General features: G+C 42.2%; 1 protein-coding gene across 1 annotated transcript in view; it reads right to left on the reverse strand.

The window, feature by feature from the left end:
* Positions 1–7,993: 7,993 nt before the first annotated feature.
* The window catches only part of KIAA0408 (KIAA0408 ortholog), a 30,611-nt gene continuing 19,239 nt past the window's right edge, over positions 7,994–19,365 (reverse strand). Inside the window, exons 3-7 of the mRNA XM_072777639.1 lie at positions 16,236–16,598; positions 16,067–16,146; positions 13,362–14,259; positions 13,104–13,328; positions 7,994–9,648 (exon numbers count right to left, since the gene is read on the reverse strand). Of these exons, the coding sequence (XP_072633740.1) occupies positions 9,475–9,648; positions 13,104–13,328; positions 13,362–14,259; positions 16,067–16,146; positions 16,236–16,598 (1,740 nt within the window). The 3' untranslated portion in view covers positions 7,994–9,474. The remainder of the gene's footprint in view (positions 9,649–13,103; positions 13,329–13,361; positions 14,260–16,066; positions 16,147–16,235; positions 16,599–19,365) is intronic.

Below are 19,365 nucleotides of genomic sequence, written 5' to 3' on the forward strand. Positions count from 1 at the left end.
AAGGTCATACACCATTCTCTTCACTACTGGACTGGAAGTAGATAGCTGTCACCTCAAAATAGTAGGATACACTTAGGGGCATCGTTATACCATGAGCTATAATATTGCAGCCCTGCCACATGTCTAATCCTTTGTGTCTTTCAGTGGATAAAACCCTGAGAATAATTGCATAAACCATCATTGCTCTCTTGGCGGTTACATTAACAGTGAATTATTCAAAGAACCAGAAAATGTTGTGCCAACAAAGGAAACAGCACTATTGGCTAGGTATGGAAAGGACAGCTAAAAAGACAAAATTGCTTGATGATCAATTTAAAGCCAATTTAAAGAAAAAAAAAGAACTTGGTGAAATTCTATGTTGCGGCGATGGTCAAATCTGTTGGGACCTTAAAAAGAGGTGAAAAAGATGATACTCCTACTGACTGGTGCTCCATAATTCTAACACTGCAAAAAAGAGTATCTTAGGATGTACTGGTTGAGAGATGGATGCTGACCTTGCTCTTTATCTTCAGTTAGAAAGCATGGACACTAATAATTCAGCAATTGGATCAGTTATTCGCTTTTGTCCACTAATTTTTAAAAGGATAATTTATAGTACAGAAGCCAGTAAAAATAATTTTTAAAAGATACATGAGAATTGCTTTTTAAAATTTTTTTAAAAGACTTATTTATTTATTTACTTGAGAGATAGATAAAGAGAGAGATGAGAGAGAGAGAGAGAGAGAGAGAAAGAGAACATGCCCCTGGAAGCATTCACAGGCCTGAAGGGAAGGTGAAAGAGGAGGGGGATGGACATGCAGATTCTGGGCTGAGCGTGGAGCCCCATGGCGGGTGTGGTGAGGCTCCATCTCACCACCCCTGGGGTCATGATCTGAGCTAAACTCAAGAGTCGGCCACCTCACCAACTAGGCCACCCAGGTTCCCCGGGGAATTGCTTTCAATGAGTGGAGGAAGACCTGTTGATGGATGCACACAGGGAAACAAATCCATGATGCTGACATGGGTGGGAAAAGTCACCCTTTCATATTTTGCATGAACCAGCAGCCCTGTGGCAGCCTATCAATAATATCCCTTCTCAAAGAGTTGGCCTTTTGATTTTCCTTGCATATTAACGAGCTGGCGAACAATGCTGGCTTTCCTTGTAAATCTGCAGGAGTAATCATTCAGATGCTTATCTTTTGAGATACATTTGTAAGGAAATGGGAAATGAGTTTGAAAACTCGCTCTTTGACATACATAGGGGCTGATTTAGGCAGAGAAAAATGCTCATCGAATTTTCCATTTGGTGAAATTACTCTTTTTTAACGGAGAATTTAAAAATCGCTATAACAATGGGTTAAAACGATGAGTTGCAGTTTTGCCTAATGGTAACAGTAGTTCTCAGAGTTGGCTTATTCAGCAAGAACGCTCGAAGGGTGAATTGTTTGTAGGAGTGGAATTGTGAAAGCTTTCGCTGGATGTGACAAGACAGCAGAAGGAAAGTGTGCGAGCTGTGCTGAGCTGACTTTATGGATGTAATTTTGGAAACTTAATTCAATTACGTGTGATAAAAGTTACCCCGTGTAATTTTTTTTTTTCTTCGAGGGGGCCCTTCAGGATGTAAGGCCCATCTGTCTGTGACATCTGTCACTGTACTGATGCCCAGGGTTGGTTGTATTGATCTGGCTGCCTAGGCTGTGTCCCCTTCCCCCTTCCCTCTCCCTGTGCGTCTCTCCTGAAGCTGGTGCTCTGTCAAAGAGGAGGAGCTTGCACTACAGAGGGGGACCTGCCCCCAGTCCAGGGTATGAGAGTAGCCGTGCTCTGAACCTCCCAGCAAGCTCTCAAGGTCCATCTGTAGGAGAACATAGGGTAGTCGAGCTTCCAAGATCCCAGACACACCCAAATAAGACGCTGTATGTGGCAGTCTTTCTGCCTTTCCAAAAGAAAAAAAAAAAAAAAAAAGAAAGAAAGAAAGAAAAGAAAAAGAGGCCCTTCAACTATTTTCCCCTTAAGACAATAAAAGACATTCTTACCTTATTTCCTATGATGTGAGTCACTTGACTTTTCAGCTGAAAGATACTTAAAATTTTCACCAGCCAGCATTTCCTACCTTATTATGCTTCTAATGTTTGCAAAAAAATAAGAAAAACGATTTTGATTTGTATGCCCATTTTTAAATGGACTCATGATCTCAAAAAACGATGACAGTGTGACAAGAAATTTCTATTCATGTGAATTCAGATTGCCTCAGTTTTATGAAATAAATACATTACCAGCTGTGATTAAAGAGGGAAGCACAGAGGAAAATCTTTAGCTTTTCCTGATAGCAAATGATGAAGGCATTTAAAAAATTGCATTAATTTATTCAACAAATATTTATTGAGCCTACTACTTGCGGACACTTTTCTAAGGGCTTGGCACAATCAGTGAATAAAGCAGAAAATATCCTTGTTTAAGAGATGAAAAATGTTCAAAAGTTAAAATCCCCAAGATTCAAGAATTGTAGACACCATCCCAGACCTTGGGAAACATATTTCTTTTTCTATTAGAGTATTTTCTGACGGAGTCAAAGAAACACTGACCTAGCTGCTCCTTTACTTCTGGAATTACCTAGGTGGTTAATTTGAGAATCCGAAGGCTGTTTGGGTGCAAGGGGGCAAAGTGAGCTGCTGGGACTGGGTGACCTTGAGGGCTATCTGTGCTACAGATGGGTCTGCGGGGGGCCTACCACTCCCAAGACAGCGTAGAGTAGGCCGAGGTCAGGAATTTCATCTTTCCAGACCCTGGCCTTTTCCACTGGATGGCAGTGGAACAATATGAAACACGCTTGCTCTCTTGCTCTCTTTTCTTTGGCGCCGTGCAGCCCACTTCCTCTCCATTCAGAGAGCGTGGAGTAGCTGATTCGGTTTTACCTCTAATTGTAATCACATTGTGTTTCTTTTTCCTTGAGACCAAATTCTATTCTCAGCAATTTGGGTGTTCCCTATGCTCGCCCACATCATACATACAATTTTGTGTGATTTTCTAAGTTTTAAAAATGGGCTTCCTCTTTGATTATGTGCTTGTTTTATATTACTATTGGAGAAAAACATCACTTTCCATTTCTGGGATACCTCATTTTGCTCTTAAGGTCTGTTATAGGAAGGTATGGGTGGCTTGTTTTATGAGACTGTCTGGGTAAGGTTTTAGATTCCTATGATACAGTCACAAGAAAACAATAAAGCAGACGTGGAGAAGGAATATATCCATCCACATGCCACCACCTCTTTTCAAATTACTCACAGTCAGGTTTTCTGGTGGCCTCCTCTCAACTCTAGTTCCTCAAAATATTCCAGGCGAGAGCTCAAGCTGTGCCGAACCCCCATCTATTTCAGCTTTGTGGTGGTTACAGTGATAGTTGCCTACTAGCCATTAATGTGTCCTTTGCTTGCTATCCAAGTCTCCTCGGCTCCCAACTTCGGGGAAGATTTGGTGTGCTGGTGAAGACCTCTCTGTTCCTATTCCCAGTGGAAATGTCCTGCCCTACCTCTAGCTGCATCTCTTAACCTTCCCACACGTTGGTCCCCAGGACAAGGCTTCTTGGTCTAGTATCTTGCTTTTGACAATTTCCTTCCCTGGTCACTCCATTCCTACCCTGGCCCTGGCCTCAGCTTCGGGCCTTAGCTGCCTTCTGAAGAATCTCCTTGAAGATGACCACTTGCCAGAATCCTGAGCATGGTGTACCTTGGAGTCTTTGATGTTGGGCTCTCCCCAGGCCCCATTTGCTCAGGAAAACCTAGTGCTTGCTTTGGATGAGCTGAGTAAGTCATGAATTCATGTAGTTTTGGCTCCCTGGGCTATGCCAACTCCAGCTTCCTTTTTAAAAAGGTGATGTACTTAGCTCCTTTCTCCTTGCCTGGCATCTCTTTGGAAGAGTCTTTATTCCCAATAATTTATCTCCTGAATTTTCACATATAGAGACCATTGCTCCCTTTTACTCTAACATGTGACTTGTTTTAAAAAAATATTTGTAAAAGGTTCTCTGGCGTTCACTGGACATTAACTATTTCACTCCAGATATCATTAATTCAGAGAGTTTTAAAACTGGGTTAATTATAACAAAATTTTGTGCAAATATTAAATATATAAATATATATATAATTCAGGTTAGATGATTTAGCATTATTTTGAGGCTGAACATTATATAGAAAAAAAAATCTGCAGATCCCAAACAGCTGGATTGAATTTGTTTAATGATTTTTATAAAATTACATAAGTAAATAATTTAATTGGAGAAAAAAGCCTCAAAAAGAAATTGGCAGATACAACTTGTTTTGGAGAAAGATTATAAGTTGGAAATAACTGCAAGCTCCAAGGGAAATGTTCTGGTTTATTCTGGAGTACATTTAAGCCATATAGTGTGGAGATTTCCTGTAATTCTTTTGAAGGGTGAGGAGATAAGGATTCATTTGGTACTACAGATGAGGATTGCTTCGGGTACTTATTAGTTTACCTTCAACATTTTGGCCCATGTAGAGATTTTATACAATATCAGAGCATAGGCATCAAAAAATGAAAAATACTTTGATAAAGTGAGCCCTCTTCATGACTTCTTTAATAGTATCTTTTGAAACCACTGAAACCATAGAATTCATGAATGATGAACTTTGGGTAAGAAGATGGAAAGGCAAAAATAAATAGCCTAATTGTTGTGCATAACATGTACGTGAAAAAGAACTGTTCACTCTTTGCTTCCTCTTCCATTTTTTTTTTTTTTGAAAAGAGCCTGAATTACCAGGAGTCTGAAGAACCACCTATTTATTTCTCAGTATTATCTTTTTTTTTTTATTTCTCAGTATTATCTTGAGAAATATTTACTATCTTGGTTATTTAATTTTTCCATTTGCAATTAGAAATCACAAAGGCTGCCTTGAAGTTTGTTGGAAGAAGTAAACAAGTCAAAGAACCTAAGTGTGCTTTGCAAGCCATCAGGTCATAGATGCGCGTAGGTATAGAGGGAAGCAGGACTCTGGTGTGGGAGCCCACGTGGGGCCCATCCTTATGATCTTGGCAGTCATACAGAGTTCTCTGAGTTTCAAGTTTTTTCCCCTTACCATGAGATTGTTCTGTATGACATTTGTGGTCCTTCCTATTCAAGACTCTTCCCTCATTTCTACATACCATCATAGATTCATATAAGAAGAATCTTTTTTCAGAATTTGCCAGTCATGCATGTTGGAATCAAAAGGTCACTGCAATATGTTTCAGATTTTAAGTGTTTTGGTCTTTTTTCCCATTGGAACTAAAATTATTCTTTATGATAAGAAAAATTCCTATAGTAGAAAATGTTGAGTAGACACTTGCCTGAAAGCTGCCCCCCCCCACTTTTGTTTATTTGGGGTTTTATTGTTTTAATTTTTTTACTTTATGAAGCCCATTTTTTGAAAGAGCCTATTCTGGACTATATTAAACAAAGAAGTCCTAGCTGTACATTCCAATAAAGATACTTGCTACTTAAGAAGAAACATGCAGAATTTGAAGCAAAGTAATACTATAATAGAAATCTGAATGTACCTAACATAATTAAGCTAATGTCACATATAAAGGCAAATTTCAGAAGAGTAACCTTTTTTTCAAACACAAATTAATCAGATTCAATAAGCAGTTTAAATGGGCAGAGTGGTTATCACAGCGTGAGGAGCTGTTTGGGGTGATGTGGGGCCAGGTGCAGGAATTCATGCAGGCTTGGCTTTTAGATTTTATTACCTAGAGCTATTTTAGGAGAAGCCAGGTCGAACTGTGGACATATTTGATTTTAGACTTTATAAAACTTTCAGCTTTACTGGAGACCACTATAGAAAAGGAGGAAAATCAAAATGTTCTCAATGTACACACATGCCACAGCAGGTGTTTCCACACCTATTTTATTTGACAACTTCCAATCACTGAAGGAGATTTTATTTATTTTTTTTTTTTTTTTTAAATTTTTTTTTATTTATTTATGATAGTCACAGGGAGAGAGAGAGGCAGAGACAATATAGTCAGAGGGAGAAGCAGGCTCCATGCACTGGGAGCCCGACGTGGGATTCGATCCCGGGTCTCCAGGATCGTGCCCTGGGCCAAAGGCAGGCGCTAAACCGCTGCGCCACCCAGGGATCCCTGAAGGAGATTTTAATATCAAGTAGTTGTTCATCAGCAAATGTGCCTAAAAATAATTTTAAAAATCTCTGTAGGGAAGCAGATTGTCTTTTTTTAGATCCAGATGTTTTCTCAGGATGACAGGAAATCTGGCTAAATCCTCTCTGTAATAGGTAAATCATGCATGATAATATCTAACCATCTTCACTATGTAAAAACAAATGAAAGTTAAGGTTCATTTTTATAAATGAATTATGCAAACATAACTTCTATTTTTATATTTGGCTTTGGTGATAAGGCAACATAGAGAACTCGTGCAAGGGTTGTGTGCGCACACACACAAGCACACACGCACACACACACACATGCACAAAAACTCAAGCACTTTTTCTGCCTTGTTCTTATTCCTTTCTGAGATCAGACCCCTCACTTGATATTAGAGTTTTCCCCCAAAAAGTCTGCTCAGCAAAACTTCTATTAATACAAGTGTTTCTAATCAAATATTTCTGAAACGTTTACAAATGTCTTGAATCCAGCAATGACGGCAAAATGAAGGGTGTGTGGTTGGGAAGAAAATGCCCATCCAAAGTAGAAAAACTACCAGTTAAAAATCACAATACATAAAAAAATATTTTTGAAGGATAATTTCCATTTACCTGATAGGTTTTTCCATAAAAAATTATAAAATACTTTAAAAGAGAAAACAGAATATTTCAATAATCTTTGTTTTAGTTTTTTCATCTTTACAATCAAGGAGTTGGACTAGATACTGTTTTTTTTCCAACTCTAATAGTCTATGATTTTAGTCAACATAGGAAGATGTTAAAATGTGTCCCACTGCTTCATTCAAATAGTAATAGAAAAGGTGACTTAAAATTGTATGCCCGATAATATAACCCTTTTATTTTACAGGTAACAAAAGCAAGTCCCAGGGAAGTAACATGACTACCCAGTGGTACCCATCTATTTGGGCATCTATTGATTTCACTGCTTCCAAATATCTCTAACCATCAAATATTTTGCTTTCTTTTTGTTGTTGCTGTTGTTACTATTTAATTAAAGGCTCCAGATCCCCCTTTGCACTCCTGGAAATTCTGCTTTAGTAATTATGGGATGAGGTCAGGAATCTAATTTTTTAAAAAGAGATTCTCAATATTTTGACTTGTAGTTAAAGGTAGGAACCACAGAGCCACAGCAGACTACCTGCAATACAGTGATGGAGGGGAGCAGGTCTCTGTTGCCCAATTCTTGGGCAGTCTCTCTAATATAACATAGCAGCACCTCCCAGTGGGCCCATCACTGCATGCCACAGCCTACCACTTCCCTGGGTCCCCCCTTGTCCCTTCTAGATGCAAAGCATGTAAGTGCCATCTCTTGGTGTCTAGGTTACTTTTCTCTGATAGGTTTCCTATGGACAAGAATATTCCTGAAAGAAACAAGAATGAAAAGAGTGGATCAAAACACCATAGACATAGAAACAATTACACGAGAATATTATGAAAAACTAGATGTCAACAAATTGGACAACGTAGAAGAAAGGGATAAATTCCAAGAAACATATAACCTACCAAGCCTGAAACAGGAAGAAATGGGAAATTTGAACAGACCAATTACCAGCAAAGAAATTGAATCAGTAACCAGAAAACTCCCAACAAACAGAAGTCCAGGATCAGATGACTTCACAGGGAAATTCTACCAAACATGTAAAGAAGAGTTTATACTCATTCTTCTCAAACTATTTCAAAAGAGAGTGCATCTATAGCCCCTTCTTATCATCTGCTCGCTCCAACCTCATATTCTAGAAGTTTAATTAATCTCAATTCCTACAAACTCTCCTTATTGGAAAGTACGAATATGTCCATCACCATGCAACAGTCTTGAGTCTTTTAAGGCAGTCTGGGATTTGGAAATTATTTACTTTACCTCAAGTCATGATGTATAATGGAATAACTTCTCTTAATTGTTAGGATGTATCATAAGAAGGTCTTTGAATATATAGGTTACAAGACTTTAACCTTTCCAGCAATAAAAGAAAAGCTCAAATAGAATTTATATCTAATAACAAAGTTGGTTTTACAGAGAGATGGTGGAGAGCAAAACTGCTTCTAAGATCTTCTGCGTGGAATTCCAAGCACTTCAACATTCATACTTCCTTCAGTTCTCAACATAGATATTAAGTGTTTACTGTATGCGAATTGTGGCCAAAATACACATTTCTGTTCCTCATGCTACTCATGGATGCCAACGTTTAGTTTAAGGCTTTTCTTTTCTTTTTTTTTTTTTATGTAGCACACTAGAGGAAATATAATTCGGCTCTCAATGAAATACATTCCTAATCTTCCTCGTTTAATAAAAAAGTGAATTTTTTACCTACTAATTTTAGGGGAAAGTTAAAAGAAAAAGCAAATGACTTACCTCTAAATATGACTTCAAATAACTAAAAGCTATATAATTGAACAAAAAGTAGAATTCAACATAGCTGAATTTCTTTTCATATCCTCCGGAAGGGTTATCTGTTACTGAAGTTGACAAAGTAAGTTGATTTTTAAGTCCTGTTGCTTCTAAGGCAGTCAAGTGATATGGCTCTGGGGATCAAATACACAGTTAAAGCCATAACAGACTACCGAATGATATACAAAAAATTTTGTGAACATTTCACGTTTGCTTTAGAAGCCTGATCTATTAAACCTGTGACAATTTTATTTATTTAAGAGAGTAAACAAGGAGACCAATGGTATTAGTCCATCCTTACAGCAGTTAAGAAACTATTTATGAGTTGTATTTAGAAATCTACCAAATGTTATTAACGTGTATAATTCTTATTTTTCAATGTAGTTGGGGCCAAGAAAGTGGTTAGTTAATATATGTACCTCAAATGCCTTAAGTGGATACCTATTAAAAGGTATACAAAATATAAATAGTACTGTATATTTTCAAAAATTTTAAATAAACAGAAAGATACATAGGTATACATGTTATAATTTCAAAGTCAACACTAGCACATAACGTTTTTCTTATCTAAATACATACTAGGATACTTCCTATTTCAACACATGCATCTACAAACACTTGGCCATGCACATAACCTTGCTTTCTGCCACTTGCAAGAAAGTTAGAATATACATTATAGTACAGTTTCAACTTAAATCATATTGGCAAATTAATGAGGATGGCATTAAAAAATTCTGATCTAAGAACTCAAAATACGGGAAGGTAATTATTCCATAGATTAAAAACACTGAAGACTGATGGGAAGTTAAGATTTAAATTGTCCCAGTGATCTCGAAAGACAGAGAAGAGACAGGATTGGCTGTAAACACTCGGAATGCTCTGTTTGGCGATTAGGACTTTCGTCCTCTAGCAATCCAGGCCAGAGACTCAGACCATCGATGCTGCTGATCGTAGAGAGATGGTATAGCTGGGGGCAGTTCTCCGCAAGGCAGGGGGTGCTGATGGAGATCTGGAGGCCCATCTGGATGGGAGACGGCGATTTGCTGGTCTAGCAGGTCGGGAAAATCCTTTTCCATGTGAAGATTTCACTGCCACGGATTCCTAAGAGACAAAGGAAGACACCTGTCTCACTATACAAGCACCAATGATGGGCTTCACGTATTATGGATCCCAACTACAGGGTTAACGTGTTAGCATATTTACAAGCAAATAAAAGCATGGATAACTGAAGAAGGTAATTGTCTAATGTTTGTGGCCTTGAATCAAAAGCAACTCACTCTAATAAGGAATATTGCACTTGATAATCTTGTAGATCTTTCCACTACCAAATTTTAATACAACTGATCTTTTTTTCCTTTTTTTTTTTTTTTTTTACAACTGATCTCTTGTTACAACTAACTATAAGTTCAGGATTCAAAGTTTATGTTAGATAACTGGCGATGGAACTATAGATGTTTCTTAGTGGGATATTAGGATGTTTTAGCGTTATTAAAAACAAAAATATAACAATTTATGGGCAAAACCATGCTCCTTTATGTCAAGCTATTGGCACTTTCAGAGGTCATTAGCAAAGGGCACACAGATCACCAAATGATTGATCTGATGCTATCTTTTTTCCCCATCAAGAACTACTATTTCTCAAAAGTTTCAAAATTATCATTGAAATATTTAAAAATATAACTTCAATAAAAACAACTGTAAAAAAATATATAAAATAAAATGATATCTGAAAAAATAAAAATAAAAATATAACTTCGTTGTAATTGCAAATAGAGAATTCTTATCTATATTGGGCATCATCAGATGACTTAAAACCTTTTCCTTACTGTCACTTACTTTTCTTTCATTTCTTCTTTCTTTTCTTTCTTTCTATTTTACTGGGAAAAAAAAATATTCTTAGACTCTTGCAATAAAAAAAAATTTAAAAAGTTTCCATGACATGTTTTATACAACTATTATTATTGCCCTTCTTTACAAAGCCTGTGCTCTTTCATCTGAGATGGGTAGTGAGGGTGGCCTCTATCTCTATGACAATAACCTGCAATTTCTTTTTCTCTCTTTGGAATCTATTTTTTTTTAGGTTTGCTCCCAGAGCATGGTGGGGGAGAGGATGAAGAACCATTCGTAAGAATCTATAATAGAAGACCCCTCCTAAACCTCCAAACAAAGCAAAAATGTAGCTCATGAATATTTAGCTGGTTATTTTATACATGTTTCCACTTGCCATCTGAAGCGATACGGCCTCCTAAGTATTCATGGACTCAACTAAAATACAGAAAAATACAAAACCAGGGTAATTATTTGTACCCTGTGCAAAAAGGCAAAGTTTCTAGTGAAATGGATAAAACTGGTATTTTTATGCGGTTTGAAAGCCACGATATTTTTTTTTACATCAGAAGGAGGCAACCCGCACAGCTTAAAACTATGCTGCATACACACTGCATTTTGCAACAGTAGGATTTTTCGACGTATTAGTTAATTGTGATAATATGTCACCATGCAACGTTTTGTAAATTATGCATTAAAAGGGATCATTGGGTGGTTCTTTATTGCAAACATCAATCTCTTCGACATCTTTTTCTCCTATAACAAATGAAGATTGTATTCTTTTGCAAACAGACCAGACCAAAAAAAGAACAACAAAAAATGAATACTTACTTTTGGGGAGGGCAATTTTCAGGCTAAGAATTCACACAAGAATGGCCTTAAAAAATTTTAAGCTATAATATCATTTTATTCCCATGTGCTGCCTTTCTGCTCCACAAATAAGAGAACTTTATGAGGCATTATTTTATGATGTGTTAGACCTACAGTCACATATGTGTGACTAATCCCCACGAGAAAGAACACGAATCAGATGCCAGGAATGACTGAACCAATCGTAGCCAACAACTGAAAAGTGCAAGAAGTTATTTTTAAGGTTTCCAACACTCTTTAAAAACAGGGCAGCCAGGGTGGTTCAGGGGTTTAGCGCCGCCTGCAGCCCAGGGCCTGACCCTGGAGACCTGGGATCAAGTCCCACGTCTGGCTCCCTGCATGGGGCCTACTTCTCCCTCTGCCTGTGTCTCTGCCTCTCTCTCTGTGTCTTTCATGGATAAATAAATAAAATCTTAAAAAAATAAAAGTATAAGCACCAAAAGAATAGGATGCTATAGACCAATAACGCTCATTTGGAATGGTTTTTTGTTTGTTTGGAACATTTTCTTCCAGAGAGAAACTTACAACAGACATCTGACCTGGAAGTTCCCGAGTCCATTTATTTACATCGTCCCATTTCAGAATCCTTAAAAAAGTTATCATGTCCTATTCCCAGTCTTAAAAGAAGACTTTAAGAATTTGATGGTGATTTTAAGAATTGATGGGGTGTTAGAGTCCTAAGGTCTATACTTAATCACAAATAAAGGGTCAAGAAGTTAAGAACGTCTGGAGGGCGCTGGGCTAGCCCCTGGGCGGCGGCCGGCAGTTCCGAGGGCTTTGGGCAGGTGCTCCTCATCCCCCTGGCCGGCGGCCCGCGGGGCTGGCCTGGGCCCGAGCACCTGCTGCACCCGAGGCAGCCCCGCCCTGGGAATCCCCACCCCAGGCATTCCCCCCCACCCCGGGCATCCCCGCCCCAGGCACCGCCCCCCCCCCCCAGGCATCCCCGCCGAGGCATCCCCGCAGCTTCCCCCGCCCCAGGCATCCCCGCCCCCCCCAGGTATTCCCCCCTGGGCATCCCCGCACCCGGCACCCCCCACCCCGTCCGCATCCCCACCCCCCCGGCATCCTCGCCCCCCCCAGCCCCCCAGGCATCCCCGCCAAGGCATCCTCTCCCCGGGCATCCCCACCCTGGGCATCCCCGCCCCAGGCATTCCCCCCCTGAGGCATTCCCCCCCCGGGCATCCCCACACCCGGCACCGCCCCTCCGCCCGCATCCCGGCTCCAAGCATCCCCGCACCCGTCATCCCCGTTCCTCCAGGCATCCCTGCCCGGGCAACCCACCAATCCCCCCCCCCACCCCCGGCATCCCCGACCCCCCAGGCATCCCCGCCCCGGGCATCCCCGCCCCGGGCATCCCCCCCAGGGATCCTCGCGTCCCCACCCCCGCATCCCCCGCATCCCTGTCCCCCGCCTCCCCGTCCGTCTGAGGCATCCCCGCCCCTGGCATCTACATCCCGCCCCCGCCCCTCATCCCTGCCCCGCACCCCCGCCCCGGGCACCCCCCCCCCCATCCGCATCCGCACCCCGGGCATCCCCGCCCCGGGCATCACCCTCGCCAGGCATCCCCGCTCCCCCAGGCATCTCCGCCTGAGCATCCTACCCCCGGGCATCCCCCTCCCCCTCCCCGGGCATTCCCGCCCTGGGCATCCCCGCACTTGGCATCCTCCCCCCCCCCCACCCCCGGCATCCCTCTACCCCCCCGGGCATTCCCGCCCCAGGCATCCCTCCCCCCGCATCCCCGCCCCAGGCATCCCCCTCCACATCCCCGCATCCCCGGCCCAGGCATCTCCCCCCACCGGCCCCTACCCCCCCGCCCCCCGCATCCCCGGCCCCCGCCCTACCGTGGTCCCGCCCCTGACCTCAGTGCCGCCTGCGGCCCACCGGCCCGTGGGGTGGCCTCCGTCTCCCTCCGTCTCCTCCCGGAGGCCCTGGGGACCCGGCGAGGCGGCCGGAGCGGCAGCCCCGTGGCCTCGGAGCAGCCTTTCCACGACGCCGTAGTTGGAGCGGGGGTCGGCGGAGCGCGGGCGGCCGGCCAGGCTGCGGGGCCCCCAGGCGCGCGGGAGCAGCGGGCGGCGGGGGCCGGGGCCGGGGCCGGGGCGGGGGCCGGGGCGGGGGCCGGGGCGGTCGGGCACCTGCGCCCCGGGCACGGGCCCCTGGGCACCGGCGGGCCGACCCCCGGACGCCTCGTCACCCCCCGCGGCCCCCGGGGCGGTGGGTCCGGGCCCCCCGGGGGGTGGCCGGTGGCTCGGCGGGGGCTGCGCTGCCCGGCAGTTCCGATCCGTTCTAAACACGATTCGGTTAAATTCATCGGTCTTGGCGGCCAGCTTCTCATTCCTGGTGGTCCTGAAGCCACAGCGGAGACCCCGAAGCGGGCCACTGCCCTCGGTGGCCGCGGAGCCAAGGTCGTCGGGGCGAGAGGCGGCCGGGCCACCTGGGGCCAGCGCCTCCCAGCTCTCGGGACAGCAGGATGCAGAGGGACCATTCTGTGCGGCGACCCCACCGCCACCACGCCAGCCGCCCAGCCCAACACGGTCCTCACATGCAGGCTTGTCCTCTATCTTGGCTTTGGGCGCCAGAGAAGGAAACACGATGCCACCTTGCAGGGCCTGCCCTTCATTTGCTCCCAGCCCAGGCGCCGCCCGGGGCCTCCGAAGGATGTCAGGACCACGGCCCCTTCCACCGTGACCCTCCGGGGCCACCAGGCTGCTGCGGCCTAAACCTCCCTTCAGACTCCCAGGAGCTCGTTCTGCACAGGAGCTGGGAAAGTTTCGGGATGTGCTTCTCGGAGGAGGAAGCGGTGGAGCTTCATTTCTCTGCAGATCGGTCGTACCCAGTTCACCCTTTTTCCTAGCCCCGCTCAGGGGTACATCGGTGCAGCTTAGATTCTTTCCGTGTTCCTGCGTTTGCTTTTCCGAGTTGATTGCAAGAATGCCCTGGCCATCGCTGATCATGTGGTCTCCGCGAGGCATGTTCGTTACACGTGGCATTTCCTGCAGGAAAGAATCTGACTTCATCCTAAACAATTATAAAACACGGTATATTAGCAATCGTTTTATTTAGGACGAGTTCTCAAAAGAAACCACGCTTAGGCAATGAACTTCTGCTATAAGAACAGGACTCCCAACTTCCTCCAACAGCATTTTCATGTAACTTCTCTAAGTCAAAACCTCCAAGTCCTTTTTTACTGTAGGATAAAGCCTACCTCTCAGTGTGGCACTCACAGCTCACCTGCTCTGACCCAAACTCTCTTTCCCTGATGTTCCAAATGGGCTCTTACACTCAGACCGGACAGCGCAGTCTCCTGGGTGTCTGCTACTGGCATTCTCATTTCCACAGCTTCTCTCCTACCATTTCCTTACCTCTGCTCTACCCACCGAATTCCTATTCATTATGTCATGTGAGCTCCAGTTCCTTCCCTTGAATTTGAAATGACATCCTAAGCTAAGAAGCGCAACAGAAATCCAAATAAAAGTTCACTGAAACGTGGTTGCAAACGGAACGTGTCATTTGGGCTTGAGACAAGAGTAAGAATTTTTTTGGGTAAGGGCATAGAGGCAAAGTGAGCCACAGTAAAGATAGTGTGGCTCTGCGAGGAATAGTAGGGCCTTTGGTAGGGCCTGATCGCAAAGCAGAGTGGGGAGGATGAAAGAGACAGGAGGTTAAATTGGAACGTATTTGAATTACGTGCTAAATAAAGGTCTTCATTTTTTTTTTCCTAAAGTTTATGGAGTAGCGAGGAGAAAGAACATTACACCAGGTGCGATTTGTAAAAGAAAATTGGTCTTTCCTAAGCTCGATAAAAAAAAAAAAACCTAAATAAAGTAGCAATATAAATTCCCAAGTTAAAGTTAATTGATCATATGGATATTGGATACGTATAAATCCTCTTTATAGGTTTTCAACTTGCAAAATGTTACGAGACAGGGTACAATCAAGTGCAGATAAATAATAACACAGAATGGTAGGCAAAAGCAAAATGGGTAGGTAGAGGGCAAAATTATGCACACAATATGGTTGAATAAAAATATCTATTGTAAGTCATTATAAAAACCCTTTCTGAGCTTTCTAAGAGCCAAAGACAAATAAGGTACACACTGCTGCTATTCCCAAGAGGAACACACTTCCTCACTAGGAGATAAATGTTGATCCTAGAACCATCCACCTTTACTTACCTTGCAGAGAATTCCAATTTATTTTTTAATAAATTTTTGGTGAAAACTTACTTTTATAATTATAGAGGTGCTTCTAAACTGAAACAGAGTTTTTCAGATTTCATTGTATATGTGTGTATTTACATATTTACGTATTTACAGTATATTGTTCTGACAATTGCGTACGCCTCCATTATATATATACATAGTAAATACAGAGAAATAAGAGACATTTAGGTATAAAAAACTTCAGTAGACCATCTCTATTTTTTTTCAGTAGACCATCTCTAATTAAAACTCCACACTGTCCAATCTTAAGATATATTTAACTTATTAGCCCAGCTGTGCACTCTTCCACTGGCCAAACACTCACAGTGAGAAGGAGGTACGTAAGAAGCTACTGGACAGTGTACCTTAACCAAACACCAAGAGAGCACAGTATTCTTAACAGTCAAGTCATGGAGAGAATGAGAAGATTTGGTTTAAGAATTAGTAAACAGAGAAAAACTCAATTAAAGCCTTTATCTCTTGTCTAAGATAACAGATTTTTAATGACTCATCGTTAATTCGCACTAACAAAGTGTAACGAGGAGGCAGTTTGGATTCATTCACTGAAAACAATATTTTTCTTGACTTTCTGATATAAAAGAATCATAGATGTACCAGCCCACCTTCTGTGGTTAGACCGCTTTCGGATTTCCTCTTGAAAGCTGCATAATTCTTCACTAACTTTGGCAAGTTCTTCAAGAGCCTTTATATATATAAGCAATAGCGGGTTAGCACTTGGAAATGTAAATATTTCTTTAGAAACAGTTCTAGGCCAACCACAATCTTACTTACCGAGTTGAGGGCCCCAGAACTGCTCCTGCTCTCTTCCCCGGAAGTCCTCAGACCAGGGCAGACCTCACATTCTTTTTGGTTATCTGTGGCCAAAGGATCCGTAAACACAACTTTTGATTTTTTGGTTGCTTTTTGTTCCTTGCACATTTGATTTCCTTCACAGGGTAAGCTGTGCTCTGTTTTATTTTCTCTTTCCAGACCATCCCTGTGATTCATCCGTGTAAATTCACATCGTCCTGAATTGGGGTAGTTTGGAGGAGATCCCACCACTTGATCTTGAATCACTTTCTCACGATCGTGACTGAGGATCTTAGCACGTTCATTCATGTTGATTTTCCTCCGAAGCTTTACTTCATGGCAAAGCTGCAAAGAAAATGAAGAGAAAGCTTTTTCTCCCCCTTAATGTACTTCGTCAATATTTTTTATACTAAACACGCTATTTTGAGTTCTCTTTGCCACATCATGATATACTAACTACCCTGGGGTATTGATGCTCATGCCTCTGAGTAGCGTTCTAAAATCTGATCGGCCAGAAAAACTCTGATGAACCATACGGACTACTTCTAGTAGGTCAAAGTATGGATGGTAATTTCTTTTTTTTTTTAATTTTTATTTATTTATGATAGTCACACAGAAAGAGAGAAAGAGAGGCAGAGACATAGGCAGAGGGAGAAGCAGGCTCCATGCACCGGGAGCCTGACATGGGATTCGATTCTGGGTCTCCAGGATCGCGCCCTGGGCCAAAGGGCAGGCGCTAAACCGCTGCGCCACCCAGGGATCCCCTGGATGGTAATTTCTATGTCTCTGTGTAGGAATCAAACTCATTCAGAAATAAGATAAGCCTGCACCTATATAAAACATGTCGTGATGATGCAGAAGCACTGTTGGAAAATTGGAACGTCCTGAAACAATTGCTGGTCATGCTCTCTAACAGCTTTCAGAGAAAAGTAAAAATTTAACTAATATTAGTAAGAATTTAACTAATATTAAAGTCATGTTTTAAAAGTCTACGATTGCACCGGCATGCCAACGCTCAAGTGTGTAAATAGTTGACAGTATCATGCAGCACACCAGTTCATTCCATTCCGAGTGGAGGTTGTGCAATCAAAGGATGTTTCCTTTGGAAGTTATGTTGGTGTTACTGACGTATTGCCGGGTATTGCTGAGATTTTTTTTTTTTTTTTTAGGAAAAGATTTTTCAGTTTTTCAAAAAAGATTTCTCATCCTGATTAAAACAAACGTGACCCTGTCCTATGTGATACCAGAACTCTAAGGCTTCAATCATCTGTGTTAAAGTGGATCTCAAATTATTTCTTGATGAGAGTTTAGTTTAACCTGCTGGCGCTCACACAACGCACCCCTAGAGGAAGCCAGTGGCCTTTTCTCTTTAGGCTTGAGTTGTGGGAAAGCGTGGCATATTTCAAAGGAGCCTGTCGGCTAACTATTAAAGCAAATAACTACAGCCACAACCTATATCTACACCACATCTATTATTCAAAGAGTAGGATAACAGATTTATTGCTGTTCAGTATTTACCCAAATCTGGGAGAAGCACTATACATAGTTGGTGCCTGAATATAAATATAAATAAATATACTGTATATATTTATTCCCATAGATGCTTACACATCTAACATTGCATGATCGCAGGATTGCATCAAATTATAGCCATGGATCCATTGTTTTGGCTCTCATAAAATTACTTATCCTGAGCTATTGTGAGCATTCTGGTTTGGGCTGACCTTGGGAGATTCTCTAAGGAGCAACTCTCAAAAGTCCATCTTAAATCTAAGGGTGCTTATGGTGACATTGTCCTCTTTTTGAGGCGTGATGGGTGAAAACAAAATTGCTTCATTTTCAAAATCGGGGACAAAAGTGCTATTCCTGGGAAACAGGTTTGCCTTTGTCTTCTGAATATTGAGAAATATGCATCTGCTGATTTTCACGGTCGTTCCTGGAAAGACAGACTTGCTACATGCAATTCTCATAAGTTCCTTCCTCCTGTCTTCATCTCACCTTCGTTGTTGTTGTTGTTTTATTTTGAAATACTTCACCTTATGTAAAATTTTATATACCATCTTAAATTCTCTGGGAGATTTAAGTGAGGTATGGATAAGCAAATAATATAATGCTATTGATGGAAAACAGATTTATTTTGTATAAGAAACTGTGTTACTTCATACCTAGCACTTGTCAGTGGTTATCATTTGAACAAAGGTGACAAGCAGAAAAGACTGCAATGTGATAAAAAGAAAATTGCTAGAAACCTAAGAACTCTAGGGTTTCTATCCAGATTACTCCAGGTTTCAAATAATCCAAGTACGTACATCCAGGTTTCGCAATAGCAAATGCAATGATTGTGGATGGTGGCTGAGCGAAGGATCATTAGCATCTTAACACTTGACACTGGATCTCCCTGGAAGATACCACTTGGAGTCAAGTTACACGCGCACCTGCAGGAATCTATAATTCCCTAGTACACGGCTTACTAATCTGTGTCTGAGTCCATATACAGGCCTTAGCGATATATATTAGGCAAATACAGTCTATTCTGCTTGCAGCATTTTATAATTTTTTGTGCGTTGGTGTTTAATTTCAGTTGGAAAAAAATGTCTTGATTCTCTGTGACATGGGAGGGTACTTTCCTCCCGTTTTTTTCAAATTCTCCTACCCTTGTTTGTAGCCTATTAGACAGGCGTGTTAGAAGTACGTTCTTATAGGCTACAAAGCTGTGAGGAGAAAAGAGCTATGTACTCGGATGATAAGAGGAGCACGAGGCCAGTGTTCAGGAATTACGGAGCATCATCTATGGGTATTCTGGGGAAGCACCTTATCCAGACACACTCCCAGGGCTGGAGGGAGCTGTATATTACTAGAGACCTAGAAAGCACCGTGGCTACTATTCAAGATGAGGAAAAAAATCTTACAGCCCTCTACCTCCCCGATGCAGAAAGGAAGAGCACTTCTACAAACTACCATCCTATGTTTAAGATACGTTTAATGCCTGCGAATCGAAAAGGCGGATATTTACCATAGATAGAATCTACGGGGTTGTCAGCATAGCTATTTGACAACACAGGATTTAAGCAGCAGATTATTTTAGCCACATGGCTTAAACAATTGGTCAGAC

Source organism: Canis lupus, chromosome 1 (assembly GCF_048164855.1).
Source record: "Canis lupus baileyi chromosome 1, mCanLup2.hap1, whole genome shotgun sequence".
Taxonomy (NCBI): Eukaryota; Metazoa; Chordata; class Mammalia; order Carnivora; family Canidae; genus Canis; species Canis lupus.